This window comes from Trachypithecus francoisi, unplaced genomic scaffold, assembly GCF_009764315.1.
Source record: "Trachypithecus francoisi isolate TF-2019V2 unplaced genomic scaffold, Tfra_2.0 Lachesis_group12, whole genome shotgun sequence".
Taxonomy (NCBI): Eukaryota; Metazoa; Chordata; class Mammalia; order Primates; family Cercopithecidae; genus Trachypithecus; species Trachypithecus francoisi.
This window is the reverse complement of record NW_022681457.1, coordinates 108,187,283-108,205,970: the sequence shown is the minus strand read 5'-3', so window position 1 is coordinate 108,205,970 and position 18,688 is coordinate 108,187,283. Positions and strand designations below refer to the sequence as shown.

Here is an 18,688-nt window from a genome sequence, read left to right as displayed (position 1 = left end):
CGCCTTTAGACACTTGAGTTCAAAGTATGAAAAGGGCTCCATGGCAAGATGAGCCAAGTCAGGGTTGCGCTGCCAGAAGCCCTGTTGAATGCATTCCCTTTCTACTGCCTCTTCTTGCCATTTCATTTTTGTTTAAGTGATAGCAAGTATTAATATGTATTAATTCATTTCTTAGTGGAATATTGTACAACAGTCATTGAATACTTGGTGCTTTTTTTTTTTTTTTGCGATGGAGTCTTACTCTGTTGCCCAGGCTAGAGTGCAGTGGTGCCATCTTGGTTCACTGCAACCTCTGCCTTCCAGGTTCAAGCAATTCTCCTGCCTCAGCCTCCTGAGTAGTTGGGACTACAGGCGCATGCCACCACGCATGGCTAATTTTTGTAGTTTTAGTAGAGATGGGGTTTCACCATATTGGTCAGGACTGGTCTTGAACTCCTGACCTCGTGATCCACCTGCCTTGGCCTCCCAAAGTGCTGGGATTACAGGCGTGAGACACCGTACCCGGCTTACTTGGTGCTTTTTAAATGAAAAATGCTCCCTATGGCCAAATTCTCAAAAGCTCAAACTTGTCAGGTTTTGATGGTTTCTCACCAGATCGGAATCCAAATTACAAAGCTTCAAAGATCAACACTCCTTTAGCTAGAAAGTCAGGCTTGATAGGCTGTTTTCTCAAATGTGTGAGTGTGAGAGAGAGCGAGAGTGAGTATAAAATTGTGTGGCCACATGCAAGAGAATGTGTGTGTCTTATGTCAGGAGAGGAAAAACTTCTCCATCCTGGCTTCCCAAGTAGCAATTTGAAGTAATTGTTAATACAGTAAATGCTTACAAGAAATTGTCTATATGTGAGTAGAAAGCGTCCCAGAGGCCTACTTGCACTTAAAAACATAGAAAATCCATTAAAATCCTCTGTGTACATTAAATATTTTAGAATAGCAGTTTTGTAAGGGTTCAATAATGTAATGTGGATGTTACTTTTGTATATTACTACTTAAAACCTATTTTTTGGCTCACGCCTGTAATCCCAGCACTTTGGGAGGCCGAGACGGGTGGATCACGAGGTCAGGAGATCGAGACCATCCTGACTAACACGGTGAAACCCTGTCTCTACTAAAAATACAAAAATTAGCCGGGCGCGGTGGCGGACGCCTGTAGTCCCAGCTACAAGGGAGGCTGAGGCAGGAGAATGGCGTAAACCCGGGAGGCGGAGCTTGCAGTGAGTGGAGATTGCGCCACCGCACTCCAGCCTGGGTGACAGAGCGAGACTCCGTCTCAAAAAAAAAAAAAAACCTTTTTTTTTTTTTTTTTTTTTGAGACGGAGTTTTGCTCTTGTTGCCCAGGCTGGAGTGCAGTGGTGCGATCTCGGCCCACCACAACCTCCGCCTCCTGGGTGCAAGTGATTCTCCTGCCTCGGGCTCCTGAGTAGCTGGAATTACAGGCACACGCCACCACACCTGGCTAATTTTGCATTTTTAGTAGAGACGGGGTTTCTTCATGTTGGTCAGGCTGGTCTCAAACTCCCAATCTCAGGTGATCTGCCTGCCTCAGCCTCCCAAAGTGCTGGGATTACAGACGTGAGCCACTGCGCTCAGCCAAAACTCATTATTTTTTTTTTTTTTATAAGTGATGAACTAACTGGCTTTGGGTTTGTTCTGTGTTTTTTCTCAATCTCCTCATGAGGAAGCAGGAGGGTGTGGGACTTCACTGTGACCCAGGTTTGTCCCGTGTGGTTTCAGTTGGCAGTGCTTATGGAATGCATTTCTTGCGTAGACCTTGAGGATCTTTGCCTTTCCTATAGAATGGAAGTTATCTCACTAAATAGTTGATGCATGAATGAAAAAAATGCTTTAACGCTAATGATAATTCAGCTCAGGAATGCAAATTACAGCTGTATTTGCATAGGGCTTTCCCATTTTCCGAGTAGTACTTCATTTGATCCCTCACATACTCTGTCAGGTAACCCTTTTTATGGAAAGAACTTTTGCTAATAAGGTCACAGGCCAGTAAGGGCCTAGGCTGGGGATAAACCTAGGGTTCCTACCTGCTAGTGTATTGAGCTTACCCTTTACTGTAGTGGTTCTTGAGATGAATTTACAGGGTCACATTGTGATTCAGATGACATCTACTTATGGTCCTTTGGATACTGTTTGGTTTTGTGAACAGAGTTCTCTCTGAACCTGACTTTCTGCAGTTCCTCAGTGTCCCCGTACATGGTCCAAGTGCCAGTTGTGTTGTCCCTGCTTAAACTGTTGAATTCTTTGAGGGTAGGACTGCTTATTTCTTTTGTTGTCATGGGGCCCAGCAAAATAAGTATTTGTTAAGCTGAATAGTGCTCCAGCATGAATGTTTATACATATATTTCTGCCTTCCAAAACTTTTTTCATGTTACTACTTTTTAAATTTTTATTAATTATTTTTTTTTTTTGTAGAGATGGGGTCTCGCTGTGTTGATCCTGTCAGTCTTGAACTCCTGGCCTCAAGCAGGCTTCCCAAAGTGCTGGGATTACAAGCCTAAGCTACCATGCCCAGCCCATATTTTTAGAAGTAGTTTTAGTTTGCTTAATTAAAAAGATATCTTGATACTGTGTTTTTAAAATATGACTGAAGCCTACCATTAATATGGGCAGTAAACGACCATTCTAGATGTCTTACTCACTTTATAATATTAGAAGGTATATAATGTGTTCACCTTCATGTGGAAAATATATCCCCAAAGTATGTATTTATGGTGGTAATGAGTTAAATTAGCCCGATTCCATGCCCAGTAACAGTTATTTATGAGCTGGCTGGTCAGTATTTAGACAATTAATCTGATTCCCATGGAGCTATGGAAGAATCATCTTGAATCCAGTTCAACCAAATGTCATAGATACACAATAAAGTATTTTCTTTGAACGGAGAAAGTTCAATATAAGTACATACAATAGGCCAGGCATGGTGGCTCATGTCTGTAATCCTAGAACTTTGGGAGACTGAGGCGGGCAGATCACCAGAGGTCAGAAGTTTGAGATCAGCCTGGCCAACACAGTGAACCTGTCTCTACCAAAAATACAAAAAAATTAGCCAGGCGTGGTGGCGCATGCCTGTATTCCCAGCTACTCATAGTGGTGGGGTAGGGTGGGGTGGTGGTGAGGCAGGAGAATCCCTTACACCCCAGAGGTGGAAGTTGCAGTGAGCTGAGATTGTGCCACTGCACTCCAGCCTGAGCAAAAGAGTGAGACTCTGTCTCAAAAAATACACACACACACACACACACACTCGCACATAGATATAGATATATATAAAACAATGTGTTATTGATGTTTCCGGTGTTGGAATGTTCTGTCTAGATACTTCGTTTGCTGTTCAAAGGAGTTGGAACATTATTTAGTAGCAGCTTTGATGTATTTTTCTAAAGTTCATTCTTTTTTTTTTTTTGAGACGGAGTCTTGCTCTGCTGCCCAGGCTGGAGTGCAGTGGCTGGCTCTCAGCTCACTGCAAGCTCCGCCTCCCGGGTTCACGCCATTCTCCTGTCTCAGCCTCCCGAGTAGCTGGGACTACAGGCGCCCGCCTCGTCGCCCGGCTAGTTTTTTGTATTTTTTAGTAGAGCCGGGGTTTCACGGTATTAGCCAGGATGGTCTCGATCTCCTGACCTCATGATCCGCCTGTCTCGGCCTCCCAAAGTGCTGGGATTACAGGCTTGAGCCACCGCGCCCGGCCTAAAAGTTCATTCTTTCAACAAATATTCAGTTGAGTCCTTTGAGCCAAGTGCTATTGTAAGAGCTAGAGAAATTTTGGCCAAGAAGACAAAGCCTGTAACTTTATGGGGATTAAGTTCTAGTGTTCTTTCAGTGAGCTGCTAATGGTAATATTGTCTAGAATGAGCCAGGTGTATCTACGTGAGAGAACAAACATTGCTGAGAATGAACGAGCGAAGGAAGTAATTGGCCTCTGTTACAGGTGTATTTAATTTCATATAATATATGTTCTTGTGTGTAAATTTAATCCTATTTTGAATGCACCAGACAGGTCCCTGTGGGAGAAAACCTGTAGTGAGTTCCTTAAAACTGGAGGAGTTCTCTCACGGTGCTTGCAGTCATCCCTGGTTTGTTAGTTGGCAGCCTGGGGGAAAGTGACAACATTTACTGAGGCCAAGTGCCTGCCTAGGATTATGCTAGGAAAGTTTTTACAGATATTATCTTAATCTTTTTAAGAGCTTTATGAGGAAAAGCTACCATCATTTTATGAGTGAGGAGACTGAGTTCAGAGAGTTTAACCAGGTTCTAGTGTATTTTTTAAAAATTGTGAATTAGATAGAAGTGTTACCAGTATCATACAGGTCACATAGATGGTAAGATTTTAGTTAAAATTTTTATCTGTTTTTCTAAACAGTGGATTTATTTCCCAAGTTGTGGTAAGAATATCTTTTTATTATTCTATATAGTAATTTTGTGGGAGACTTAGGAGTGTGGGGATATTGTCCAGTAACTAGTGTCTGCTTTGTCACAACGCCGGAGTTACCAGAAACATTAAAAAAGGGTTGAATCACCACTGTCCAATAGAAGCATAATGTAAGTTATATAAGTTCTGTATATGTAATTTTAAATTTTCTAGTAGCCACATTAAAAAGACAGTGAAATTAATTTTCTTTAATATAGCTAAAATATTGTTTCAGCATATATCGGTCTAAATTGTTGTTTTTCTATAAACTATGTCTACAAAATTGAGTGTGTATTTTACACGTCTCAATTTAGCTAGATTTCAAGTGCCTAGTAGCTACTTGAAGCTATAGTGGATAACCACTACAAACTAATCGTTTCACAAATGATTAAATAATGTCAAAGATTTTTTAGAAGCAGGAATTTCTGATTTCATGTGTATGATTTCATGCATAAGTGATGAGGAAACAAAAGAACTAATATCTTTGTTATTTTTTGGCAGAGAGGAACGAAGGGCATCCTACGACTATAACCAAGATCGTACATATTACGAGAGTGTTCGAACTCCAGGTACTTATCCTGAGGATTCCAGGCGGGACTATCCAGCTCGAGGGAGAGAGTTTTATTCAGAATGGGAAACTTACCAAGGAGACTACTATGAATCACGATACTACGATGATCCTCGGGAATACAGGGATTACAGGAATGATCCTTATGAACAAGATATTAGGGAATATAGTTACAGGCAAAGGGAACGAGAAAGAGAACGTGAAAGATTTGAGTCCGACCGGGACAGAGACCATGAGAGGAGGCCAATTGAACGAAGTCAAAGTCCAGTTCACTTGCGACGTCCACAGAGTCCTGGAGCGTCTCCCTCTCAGGCAGAGAGGTTGCCGAGTGATTCTGAGAGGAGGCTTTACAGCCGATCCTCAGACCGGAGTGGAAGCTGTAGCTCACTTTCCCCTCCAAGATATGAGAAACTTGACAAATCTCGTTTGGAGCGCTATACAAAAAATGAAAAGACAGATAAAGAACGAACTTTTGATCCCGAGAGAGTGGAGAGAGAGAGACGCTTAATACGGAAGGAAAAAGTGGAAAAGGACAAAACTGACAAGCAAAAACGCAAAGGAAAGGTTCACTCCCCTAGTTCTCAGTCTTCAGAAACCGACCAAGAAAATGAGCGAGAACAAAGCCCTGAAAAGCCAAGGAGTTCCAATAAACTGAGCAGAGAGAAAGCTGACAAAGAAGGAATAGCAAAAAACCGCCTAGAACTCATGCCTTGCGTGGTTTTGACTCGAGTAAAAGAGAAAGAGGGAAAGGTCATTGACCACACTCCTGTGGAAAAGTTGAAAGCCAAGCTTGATAATGACACTATCAAATCTTCTGCCCTGGACCAGAAACTTCAGGTCTCTCAGACGGAGCCTGCAAAGTCTGACTTGTCTAAACTGGAATCTGTTAGAATGAAAGTACCAAAGGAAAAGGGGCTTTCAAGCCATGTTGAAGTGGTGGAGAAGGAGGGCAGGCTTAAAGCCAGGAAGCACCTCAAGCCTGAGCAGGCTGCAGACGGGGTAAGTGCTGTGGATCTGGAGAAGCTGGAAGCAAGGAAAAGGCGCTTTGCAGATTCCAATTTAAAAGCAGAAAAGCAAAAATCAGAGGTCAAGAAAAGCAGTCCAGAGATGGAGGATGCTCGCATGCTTTCAAAAAAGCAGCCTGACGTATCCTCTAGAGAGGTCATTCTGCTGAGGGAAGGAGAGGCCGAAAGAAAGCCTGTGAGGAAAGAAATTCTTAAAAGAGAATCTAAAAAAATCAAACTGGACAGACTGAATACTGTTGCCAGCCCCAAAGACTGTCAGGAGCTTGCCAGTGTTTCTGTTGGGTCTGGCTCAAGGCCCAGCTCAGACCTACAAGCAAGACTGGGAGAACCAGCAGGTGAATCTGAGGAAAATCAAGAAATCCAATCAAAAAAACCCATTCCCTCAAAACCACAGCTCAAACAGCTGCAGGTGTTAGATGATCAAGGACCAGAGAGAGAAGACATTAGGAAAAACTACTGCAGTCTTCGTGAAGAAACACCTGAACATAAATCAGGCCAAGAGAAATCACATTCAGTAAATACTGAAGAAAAAATTGGCATTGACATCGATCACACACAGAGTTACCGAAAACAAATGGAGCAGAGTCGTAGGAAACAGCAGATGGAAATGGAAATAGCCAAGTCTGAGAAGTTTGGCAGTCCTAAAAAAGATGTAGATGAATATGAAAGACGTAGCCTCGTTCACGAGGTAGGCAAACCCCCTCAAGATGTCACCGATGACTCTCCTCCCAGCAAAAAGAAAAGGATGGATCATGTTGATTTTGATATCTGCACCAAGAGAGAACGGAATTACAGAAGTTCACGCCAAATCAGCGAAGATTCTGAAAGGACTGGTGGTTCTCCCAGTGTCCGACATGGTTCCTTCCATGAAGATGAGGATCCCATAGGCTCCCCTAGGCTAATGTCAGTAAAGGGGTCTCCTAAGGTAGACGAAAAAGTCCTCCCCTATTCTAACATAACAGTCAGGGAAGAGTCTTTAAAATTTAATCCTTATGATTCTAGCAGGAGAGAACAGATGGCAGATATGGCCAAAATAAAACTATCTGTCTTGAATTCTGAAGATGAACTAAATCGTTGGGACTCTCAAATGAAACAAGATGCCAGCAGATTTGATGTGAGTTTCCCAAACAGCATAATTAAGAGAGATAGCCTTCGAAAAAGGTCTGTACGAGATCTGGAACCTGGTGAGGTGCCTTCTGATTCTGATGAAGATGGTGAACACAAATCCCACTCACCCAGAGCCTCTGCATTATATGAAAGTTCTCGATTGTCTTTTTTATTGAGGGACAGAGAAGACAAACTACGTGAGCGAGATGAAAGACTCTCTAGTTCTTTAGAAAGGAACAAATTTTACTCTTTTGCATTGGATAAGACAATCACACCAGACACTAAAGCTTTGCTTGAAAGAGCTAAATCCCTATCTTCATCTCGTGAAGAAAATTGGTCTTTTCTTGATTGGGACTCCCGATTTGCAAATTTTCGAAACAACAAAGATAAAGAAAAGGTTGACTCTGCTCCAAGACCTATTCCATCCTGGTACATGAAAAAGAAGAAAATTAGGACTGATTCAGAAGGGAAAATGGATGATAAGAAAGAGGACCATAAAGAAGAAGAGCAAGAGAGGCAGGAATTGTTTGCTTCTCGTTTTTTACACAGCTCAATCTTTGAACAAGATTCCAAGCGATTGCAGCATCTAGAGAGAAAAGAGGAAGACTCTGACTTCATTTCTGGTAGGATCTATGGTAAGCAGACATCTGAGGGAGCAAACAGCACAACTGATTCCATTCAAGAACCAGTAGTTCTGTTCCATAGCAGATTTATGGAGCTCACACGAATGCAACAGAAAGAAAAAGAAAAAGACCAGAAACCCAAAGAAGTTGAGAAACAGGAAGATATAGAGAATCATCCCAAGACCCCAGAATCTGCTCCTGAGAATAAAGATGCAGAACTAAAAACTCCACCTTCCGTTGGGCCTCCAAGTGTCACAGTCGCAACTCTAGAGTCAGCCCCATCAGCACTAGAGAAGACCGCTGGTGACAAAATGGTAGAGGCGCCTTTGGTAACAGAAGATAAGACTGTGGAGCCAGCCACTGTCTCAGAAGAAGCAAAGCCTGTGTCTGAACCTGCTCCTGCCCCTGTGGAACAGCCGGAACAAGTGGACCTGTCCCCAGGAGCAGACTCCAATAAAGAAGCTGCCGTGATTCCTGTGGTTGTTGAGGAAGGTTCATCAGGTGACCAGCTGCCTTATCTGGATGCCAAGCCTCCAACTCCCGGGGCCTCGTTTTCCCAGGCAGAGAGCAATGTAGATCCAGAGCCTGACAGTATGCAGCCACTTTCAAAACCAGCTCAGAAGTCTGAGGAAGCCAGTGAGCCAAAGGTTGAAAAGCCAGACACCACTGCAGATGCTGAGCCTGACGCAAACCAGAAAACTGAAGCTGTTCCTGAGGCTCAGCCCCCAGCTTCTGAAGATTTAGAGGTTGATCCTCCAGTTGCTGCAAAAGATAAAAAGCCAAACAAAAGCAAGCGTTCAAAGACCCCTGTTCAGGCAACTGCAGTGAGTATCGTGGAGAAGCCTGTCACAAGGAAGAGTGAGAGGATAGACCGGGAAAAACTCAAGCGGTCCAATTCTCCTCGGGGAGAAGCACAGAAACTTTTGGAATTGAAGATGGAGGCAGAGAAGATTACAAGGACTGCTTCTAAAAACTCTGCTGCAGACCTTGAACATCCCGAACCAAGTTTGCCTCTTAGTCGAACAAGGCGCCGTAATGTAAGGAGCGTCTATGCAACCATGGGTGACCATGAAAACCGCTCTCCTGTCAAAGAGCCCATTGAGCAACCAAGAGTGACCAGAAAGAGATTGGAGCGAGAGCTTCAGGAGGCCGCGGCGGTTCCCACCACCCCTCGGAGGGGAAGGCCTCCAAAGACACGCCGGCGAGCCGATGAAGAGGAGGAGAACGAGGCCAAGGAACCTGCAGAAACACTCAAGCCACCTGAGGGATGGCGGTCCCCACGGTCCCAGAAAACTGCAGCCGGTGGTGGCCCCCAAGGGAAAAAGGGAAGAAATGAACCGAAGGTGGATGCTGCACGTCCTGAGGTCACCACTGAGGTGGGCCCCCAAATAAGTGTGAAAGAGAGCCCCACGGAACCCAAGGCTGCTGAGGAGGAGGCAGGGAGCGAACAGAAATGTGACAGAAAAGATGCTGGCACAGACAAAAATCCCCCTGAAGCCGCCCCTGTTGAAGTTGTAGAGAAAAAACCAGCCCCTGAAAAAAACTCCAAATCAAAGAGAGGAAGATCTCGCAACTCCAGGTTAGCAGTGGACAAATCTGCAAGTCTGAAAAATGTGGATGCTGCTGTCAGTCCCAGGGGGGCTGCGGCACAGGCAGGGGAGAGGGAACCTGGGGTGGTGGCAGTCTCCCCTGAGAAAAGTGAGAGTCCCCAAAAGGAGGATGGTTTATCATCCCAATTGAAAAGTGATCCAGTTGATCCAGACAAGGAATCAGAGAAAGAAGACACGTCTGCCTCTGGGCCGTCCCCAGAAGCCACCCAGTTAGCCAAGCAGATGGAGCTGGAGCAGGCCGTGGAACACATCGCAAAGCTTGCTGAGGCCTCTGCCTCTGCTGCCTATAAGGCAGATGCACCAGAGGGCCTTGCCTCAGAGGACAGGGACAAACCTGCACACCAAGCAAGTGAAACAGAGCTGGCTGCGGCCATCGGCTCCATCATCAATGACATTTCTGGGGAGCCAGAAAACTTCCCAGCACCTCCACCTTTTCCTGGAGAATCCCAGACAGATCTGCAGCCCCACGCAGGTGCACAGGCGCTGCAGCCTTCTGAGGAGGGAATGGAGACGGATGAGGCTGTATCTGGCATCCTGGAAACTGAGGCTGCTACAGAATCTTCGAGGCCGCCAGTCAATGCTCCTGACCCCTCAGCAGGCCCAACAGATACCAAGGAAGCCAGAGGAAATAGCAGTGAGACCTCACACTCAGCGCCAGAAGCCAAAGGGTCTAAAGAAGTGGAAGTTACTCTTGTTCGGAAAGACAAAGGGCGCCAGAAGACAACCCGATCACGCCGCAAACGGAACACAAACAAGAAAGTGGTGGCTCCTGTAGAGAGCCATGTCCCTGAATCTGACCAAGCTCAAGGCGAGAGTCCTGCTGCAAATGAGGGGACAACACTACAGCACCCCGAAGCCCCACAGGAAGAAAAGCAGAGTGAGAAACCCCATTCCACTCCTCCTCAGTCATGTACTTCTGACCCAAGCAAGACTCCCTCCACAGAGAATTCGTCCCAAGAAATCAGTGTTGAGGAAAGGACTCCAACCAAAGCATCTGTGCCCCCAGACCTTCCCCAGCCCCCCCAGCCAGTGCCGGTGGATGAGGAACCTCAAGCCAGGTTCAGGGTGCATTCCATCATTGAGAGTGACCCGGTGACCCCACCCAGCGATCCAAGCATCCCCATACCCACACTGCCTTCTGTAACTGCAGCAAAGCTTTCACCCCCTGTCTCCTCTGGGGGGATCCCACATCAGAGCCCCCCTGCTAAGGTGACAGAGTGGATCACAAGGCAGGAGGAGTCACGGGGTCAGTCCACTCCATCTCCAGCTCTTCCCCCAGACACAAAGGCCTCTGACGTCGACACCAGCTCTAGCACCCTGAGGAAGATTCTCATGGATCCCAAGTATGTGTCTGCAACAGGTGTCACTTCCACGAGTGTCACCACAGCCATTGCAGAGCCTGTCAGTGCTGCCCCTTGCCTACATGAGGCCCCGCCCCCTCCAGTTGAATCTAAAAAGCCTTTAGAAGAAAAAACAACAGCTCCAGTGACAAACAACTCTGAGACACAAGCTTCGGAGGTGCCGGTAGCTGCTGACAAGGAAAAGGTGGCTCCAGTCATTGCTCCCAAAATTACCTCTGTTATTAGCCGAATGCCTGTCAGCATTGACTTGGAAAATTCACAGAAGATAACCTTGGCAAAACCAGCTCCTCAAACCCTCACTGGCCTGGTGAGTGCGCTCACTGGCCTGGTGAACGTCTCCCTGGTCCCAGTGAATGCCCTGAAAGGTCCCGTGAAGGGCTCAGTAACCACACTGAAAAGTTTGGTGAGCACCCCTGCTGGACCCGTGAACGTCCTGAAGGGGCCTGTGAATGTTCTTACGGGGCCAGTGAATGTTCTTACCACTCCAGTGAACGCCACGGTGGGTACAGTGAATGCTGCCCCAGGCACTGTTAATGCTGCTGCGAGTGCAGTGAATGCCACAGCAAGTGCAGTGACCGTCGCAGCGGGTGCGGTTACTGCTGCATCTGGTGGTGTGACGGCCACAACAGGCACGGTGACAATGGCAGGGGCAGTGATTGCGCCATCAGCAAAGTGCAAACAGAGAGCGAGTGCTAATGAAAACAGTCGGTTCCACCCAGGGTCCATGCCTGTGATCGACGATCGTCCAGCAGATGCAGGCTCAGGGGCGGGACTGCGTGTGAACACTTCCGAAGGGGTTGTGCTTCTGAGTTACTCAGGGCAGAAGACTGAAGGCCCACAGCGGATCAGCGCCAAGATCAGCCAGATCCCCCCGGCCAGTGCAATGGACATTGAATTTCAGCAGTCGGTGTCCAAGTCGCAGGTCAAACCCGATTCTGTCACAGCATCGCAGCCTCCATCCAAAGGCCCTCAAGCTCCTGCAGGCTATGCAAACGTGGCCACCCATTCCACGTTGGTACTGACCGCCCAGACGTATAACGCCTCTCCTGTGATTTCGTCTGTGAAGGCCGATAGGCCATCCTTGGAGAAGCCCGAGCCCATTCACCTCTCGGTGTCCACGCCTGTCACCCAGGGAGGCACGGTGAAGGTTCTCACCCAGGGAATCAACACGCCCCCTGTGCTGGTTCACAACCAGCTGGTCCTCACCCCAAGCATTGTCACCACAAACAAAAAGCTTGCTGACCCCGTCACCCTTAAAATTGAGACCAAGGTCCTTCAGCCGGCCAACCTGGGGTCCACGCTCACGCCTCACCACCCTCCTGCTCTGCCCAGCAAACTGCCTACAGAAGTAAACCATGTCCCCTCGGGGCCCAGCATCCCAGCAGATCGAACTGTCTCCCATTTGGCAGCCGCAAAGCTAGATGCTCATTCTCCTCGACCGAGTGGACCTGGGCCATCCTCCTTCCCAAGGGCAAGCCACCCTAGCAGTACTGCATCCACGGCGCTCTCCACCAATGCCACAGTCATGCTGGCTGCAGGCATTCCAGTGCCCCAGTTCATCTCCAGCATCCACCCAGAGCAGTCTGTCATCATGCCACCCCACAGCATCACCCAGACTGTGTCCCTGAGCCACCTCTCGCAGGGTGAGGTGAGAATGAACACTCCCACGCTGCCCAGTATCACCTACAGCATCCGGCCAGAAGCGCTTCACTCTCCTCGGGCTCCGCTGCAGCCCCAGCAAATAGAGGTCAGGGCCCCACAGCGTGCCAGCACCCCGCAGCCAGCCCCAGCTGGCGTGCCTGCATTGGCCTCCCAGCACCCTCCTGAGGAGGAAGTGCATTATCACCTTCCTGTCGCTCGAGCCACAGCCCCTGTGCAGTCAGAGGTACTAGTCATGCAGTCTGAGTACCGACTGCACCCCTATACCGTGCCGCGGGATGTGAGGATCATGGTGCATCCACATGTGACGGCAGTCAGCGAGCAACCCAGGGCCGCGGATGGGGTCGTGAAGGTGCCACCAGCCAGCAAGGCCCCTCAGCAACCAGGGAAGGAAGCTGCCAAGACACCAGATGCCAAAGCCACCCCCGCCCCTGCCCCCGTCCCTGTCCCTGTCCCCCTCCCTGCCCCTGCCCCTCACAGTGAGGCCCGTATCCTCACAGTTACCCCCAGTAACCAACTCCAGGGGCTGCCTCTGACCCCTCCTGTGGTGGTGACCCACGGGGTGCAGATTGTGCACTCCAGCGGGGAGCTGTTTCAAGAGTACCGGTACGGCGATATCCGCACCTACCACCCCCCAGCCCAGCTCACACACACTCAGTTTCCTGCTGCTTCCTCTGTTGGCCTGCCTTCCCGGACCAAGACAGCTGCTCAGGTGAGCTAGCCAGGTATCTCCCCACTGTCTTTTGGGCATGTGCTTGTGGGGCTCAGCAGGCTTTTAAGCAAAGATGTGTTAAGGCAATCAGGGGCCAGGTGTTGTGACTTATGCCTGTAATCCCAGCACTGTGGGAGGCCCAGACGGGAGGACTGCTTAAGCCCAGGAGTTCGAGACCAGCCTGGGCAACATGGCAAAACCCCATCTCAACAACAACAACAACAAAAAATATATATATAAAATTTAGCCAGGTGTGGTGGCATACACCTGTGGTTTCAGCTACTTGGGAGGCTGAGGTGGGAAAATCGCTTGAGCCCTGGGGGCAGAGGTTGCATTGAACCAAGATGGTGCCATTACACTCCAATGACAGAGTGAGACACAGTCTCAAAAAAAAAAAAAAAACAGCCGAGCTAGTGGCTCACACCTGTAATCCCAACACTTTGGGAGGCCAAGGCCGGCAGATCACTTGAGGTCAGGAGTTCAAGACCAGCTTGGCCAACATGGTGAGACCCTGTCCCTACTTAAAGAAAAAGAAATCCGCCTTTTGGTAAAGATAGTGGTTGAGTACAAGTGAACTGGTCAGCTAGTTCCTAAAGATGTTGATCTTTTCATGAGTTTAAAGAGCTTTCTTAGTCCTGAGATGAAAGAATTAGATTACATCATGGGGAGGGAGCTCTTGCTGGGTGGCGTCGGTGGGAGGCAGGTAATCAGGGATCTCTCCTTACCTGGAACCCCGAGAGCAGCTCCTTTGGTTCAGGCTCCTTCTGTGGGCCTGACTTAATGGGAGATGCCATATCTTACCCTTTCGCTATGGCCCTTTGGGTCATTTGTTGGGCCCAGGGGCTTGTGCACAACAGACTAACTCTGTCCCTTTGCCTTCCTTCCCAACCCCAGGGCCCTCCTCCTGAAGGTGAGCCCCTGCAGCCCCCTCAGCCTGTGCAGTCCACACAGCCAGCCCAGCCTGTGCAGTCCACACAGCCTGCCCAGACAGCACCACCCTGCCCGCCCTCCCAACTCAGCCAGCCCGGCCAGCCACCAAGCGGCAAGATGCCTCAAGTGTCCCAGGAGGCAAAGGGGACTCAGACGGGAGTAGAGCAGCCTCGCCTCCCAGCTGGACCTGCAAACAGGCCGCCTGAGCCTCACACCCAGGTTCAGAGGGCACAAGTGGAAACAGGCCCGACTTCCTTCCCCTCCCCTGTGTCTGTCTCCATGAAGCCTGACCTTCCAGTCCCTCTTCCCGCTCAGACTGCCCCAAAACAGCCGTTGTTTGTCCCAACAACCTCTGGCCCCAGCACCCCACCAGGACTGGTTCTGCCACACACTGAATTCCAGCCAACCCCTAAACAAGGTTCCTCTCCACACCTGACTTCACAGAGACCCGTGGATATGGTTCAGCTTCTGAAGGTAAGCATGAGCAGGGGCCGCCCTTCCTGGCCCCTAGATTTTATGCCATGTCAAATGTACTAAGATGCCCTAGTTAACAGACCCGCAAGCTACAGCCTCTGGCTGTGTCCAGCGTGGCTCAGCCCTCTGGCCATGAGCTTATTTCTGTTTGTTTCCCTGTGTGCAGAAGTACCCCATCGTGTGGCAGGGCCTGCTGGCCCTGAAGAATGACACAGCTGCTGTGCAGCTCCACTTCGTCTCTGGCAACAATGTCCTGGCCCATCGGTCCCTGCCCCTTTCTGAAGGAGGGCCCCCACTAAGGATCGCCCAGAGGATGCGGCTGGAGGCATCGCAGCTGGAAGGGGTTGCCCGAAGGATGACGGTAAGACTCTCAGGCCCAGGTGAGCAACTGCCCCACCTACAGGGAGGGAAGACGTAGGTAGTCCCTGCCAGCCCATCTCCCTGATCTGTCATGGAAGTGTTAACTTCATTGTTGTTGTTGGAACAGAGTCTCACTCTGTCTCCCAAGTTGGAGTGCAGCGGCGCGATCTCTGTTCACTGTAGCCTCTGCCTCCCGGGTTGAAGCCATTCTTGTGCCTCAGCCTCCTGAGTAGCTGGGATTATAGGCATGCACCACCATGGCACCACCATGCTCAGCTAATTTTTGTATTTTTAGTAGAGATGGGATTTCACCATGTTGGCCAGGCCAGTCTTGAACTCCTGACCTCAAGTGATCTGGCTGCCTCGGCCTCCCAAAGTGCTGGGATTACAGGCCTGAGCCACTGTGCCTGGCTGGTATTACTGAAGTAAGCAATGAAGGGGTCCACTATGCTTCTACTTGGGGTGGGGGATGTAAAGTACCTCTAGACTCAGAAACAAGGCTTAACAGTTTTTAAAAATTATTTTTTAAATCAGCTTTCTCAGGTTGAAAAAGCTTTTTTTTTTTTTTCTTTCATTCAAATATCAGGGTAGACTTTAAAGTCACCTCAGAGGTGGGGGTTTTTGTGGACCTGATACCGTGGGTTGGATGTGGGCTGCTGTTTGACTAAGAGGCCCCTGCTCACTGGCGGCTGACCTCTGCCTCAGGTGGAGACAGATTACTGTCTGCTGCTGGCTCTGCCCTGTGGCCGCGACCAAGAGGATGTTGTGAGCCAGACTGAGTCCCTCAAGGCTGCCTTCATCACTTACCTGCAGGCTAAGCAGGCGGCAGGGATCATCAACGTTCCCAATCCTGGCTCCAATCAGGTCGGTTGTCCTGTGTCCTTCCTTCACATATACACCCACAGGTGGGGCTGGTCAGGGTTGGTAGGTGGATTGACTCTTCTGGTACCCGCTAGATTTGGCTGCAGAGCTTCCCAGAGGTGGGTAAAGGGGCATTTTGGACAGAAGTCAATAGAGCACATGGGGCGGGGTGCCATCACCCATCCTGAGGAGAACCCAGGGAACCGCTGAGAACACAGGTTTTCCATGAGTTTAAAGATAGGGAAGAGGGCCCCAGGGGGGTTCCTGTATGTAGTTTTCTGACACCTGCTAGGTCTTCCAGTGGATGTAGTCCTGGGACATTTGCTGGTTGGGGACTGACTTGGCCTGGCTGTTAGCATTGGGCCTCTTCAGGGCCCCCCAGTGGAAATGGAGTTGTGAGGGGTCAAGAGAGGGTCCCACTTTGCTCTCTATCCTGTCTCCAGCCTGCCTACGTGCTGCAGATCTTCCCGCCTTGTGAGTTCTCTGAGAGTCACCTGTCCCGCCTGGCCCCTGACCTCCTTGCCAGCATCTCCAACATCTCTCCCCACCTCATGATTGTCATTGCCTCCGTGTGAGCCACTGAGTGGTTATCACCTCAGTGAATCTTCCCAGGGCTCTGCAGTAAAAACAAAGGACAACCCAGCCAAGCAGAGGAAGAAGCTGCCGAAGGGGACAGATTCTACTGCCAGACGGCCAGCCTCTCGCTGTCCTGCCGCCCGGCTCAGTCGGACAGACTTCCTCTGGGAGTGGTGCTGCTACCTTGTATGTTTACATGATGCTTTAGCCCAAGGACACATCACCAACCGATGGACTCGCAGACACCCTGGGGCTGGGTTTCTCTCTCCTCTTTTTGGAGAAAAGGAACAGGGCAGTGGAATGAAAAAATTTTTTTTTTGTTTTTAAGAAACAAGAAAACAGAACTGCCTTTGCACTAAATTAGTGACTTGGACTTTTGCCCAGTGAAGACAGGCTGTGACACTCTGGATGTCTCGGTGTGTGTAGACACACATCGTGGACTCCTAACGCAGGAAGGACTTCAAACTTCTGCTGAGACCTTGGGGTCAAGGAACATTTCATTGGGTTTTTTGTCCGCCCCCATCTTCCTTGCTCATTCGGATGCATCACCTTTATTCTCCTGCTGCCACCGTCTTTGATTCACCGGGATGTACAGTTTACAGTTGAAGAGCAAACAGAAAGGTTTTCTCTTGGTGGGATATGCAGAACTTGGGATGTGTGTATATATAAATATATAATATATATAAATATATATAATACTGACTTAAAAAATCAAATCCCCCGACATACATTTTTTTTAATCTGTGCCAAAAATGTGTTTTCAGAGGAAATCTTATTTTCATATTCAGACTTTGTATTGCCCACTCATTTGTATAAGTGCGCTTCGGAACAGCACGGGTCCTGCTCCCGCGATGTGGAAGTGTCACATGGCACCTGTACAGAAAGACTGGCTAACCCCTCTTCCTATTACCTTGACCTCTTCCCCAACTTCCTAACACTTATTAATTTATGAAACTGTTTTTCTCAGCGCAGTTTTGTTTTGTGTGTCCATTGGATTACAAACTTTATTAAAAAATATAAAACACACCAAGTGTGAATGTGATTGTCACTTGGGTGGGAGGACGAACCATGGGTCCTTGGCTAATGGGAACAGTCAGCCCTCATCACGCTTTTGCTCCCCATGCCAAGTCTGTACATGGGAACTATTTCCCTTCTGCCTCCTAGTCACTCCTCCCCAAGGATAATTTTATCTTGTACAAAGGAGATTTTTGTCACGGACACTGGACCATTTCTCACAGGTCCTAACTGGTTCTTAGGTAATGTGGAAGGCACTTCCAATTTTGATACAGAATATAATCGTACCCCATGCCATCTCAGAAACATCTTAGCAAGCTTTGGTTTCTTGTCTCTTGCCCCCTCTTCCCTTCTCCCAGTGTGAAACAGGCTGGCTCCTGCAGAGGCATTGGCCTGCTGGGGCCCCTTGGGACTCCTATGATCCTGTATCTGCCTCTAGACAGGAGGATGGGAGTTGTGGACGGGCTTCCCCTGCAGCTGGATCCTCTACAAGCTGTGGAGTTGGGGCAGGGACATGGGGACTACAAAGTTGGTGGTCTCACTTGCAATACCAATGGGCTCCTACAAATGGGCCTGTCCTGGTGTTGAGAAGATGGCATCCCCCTCTGAACGGTGGACCACAGGTGCCGGGGCCAACTGTAGGAAGGGAGTTGAGATGGTACCTCCTGACTCCTTGCTGACAGGAGTGAGAAAGCTGCTCCACCAGCTCCCTACCTCCCCATCAAAGCCCCTGGCTGCTCCTTCCTGTCCCTCTGGGCCCCCAGCCTGGTGGCAGAGATGCCATCTTTTGAACCTTCCCAAAAGATGATGGCACTGGCTTGGCCTTAGTCCTCAGGCCAGGTAACCCTGAAGCAAGTGTGGCATCCATCTGCTCCCCTAGGCCCATCAGAGCCAGGGCAGTGGCCTGGGCCTGGCACTCTCCTTGGCCTACCTGGCCACTCTGGCTGGAAGGACCCGAGCCAAGCCTGGCAGCAGTGGCCTGTAAGCCAGGCTTGCTCTGGGTTGCCTGTGCCCTGGTAAGCAGTTGGTGGCCACCCCTACTGGTCCCTTCCCCAACTTCCCAACCTCTCCCCAACCTGGGCAGAAGGGGAGCAGGGTCATAGCTGTGGGGCGAGGGGAGGCCAGGCCGTAAAGATGAGCAGGTGAGAAGCCTCCAAACAAGATGGGATGAGGGCATGGGGCACATGGTGCCGAGGTCTCTCCAGCCCGAGTGTACTGCCCACTCCTCAACTTGGGGCAAAGCAGCCAGCCTGGCTCTGGTTGTAGTTGCATTCAGCAAGAGGGACGGGCTGACTTTCCCAGGAAGGCTGGTCCCTGGGTGGTACAGCCTTTCTGTGGCATCAGTTCTAGCTGCCAGCTCCCCACCCACCCCACAGGGACCTATAGGCAGCA

At 49.3% G+C, this 18,688-nt stretch overlaps 1 protein-coding gene across 3 annotated transcripts in view; it reads left to right on the top strand.

Annotated features, from left to right (window-relative positions):
- SPEN (spen family transcriptional repressor) overlaps positions 1-17,308 on the top strand; it is a 102,445-nt gene extending 85,137 nt beyond the window's left edge. For 2 of the 3 annotated variants that reach the window (XM_033228166.1, XM_033228167.1), the window contains 5 exons: positions 4,918-13,081; positions 13,976-14,485; positions 14,652-14,846; positions 15,551-15,709; positions 16,150-16,743. In XM_033228166.1, coding sequence (XP_033084057.1) covers positions 4,918-13,081; positions 13,976-14,485; positions 14,652-14,846; positions 15,551-15,709; positions 16,150-16,281 — 9,160 coding nt within the window. In that variant the 3' untranslated portion in view covers positions 16,282-16,743. Of the gene's footprint in view, positions 1-4,917; positions 13,082-13,975; positions 14,486-14,651; positions 14,847-15,550; positions 15,710-16,149 lie in introns of all 3 variants that reach the window. The other variant, XM_033228165.1, reaches the window with a different exon arrangement.
- The last annotated feature ends 1,380 nt before the right edge of the window (positions 17,309-18,688 follow it).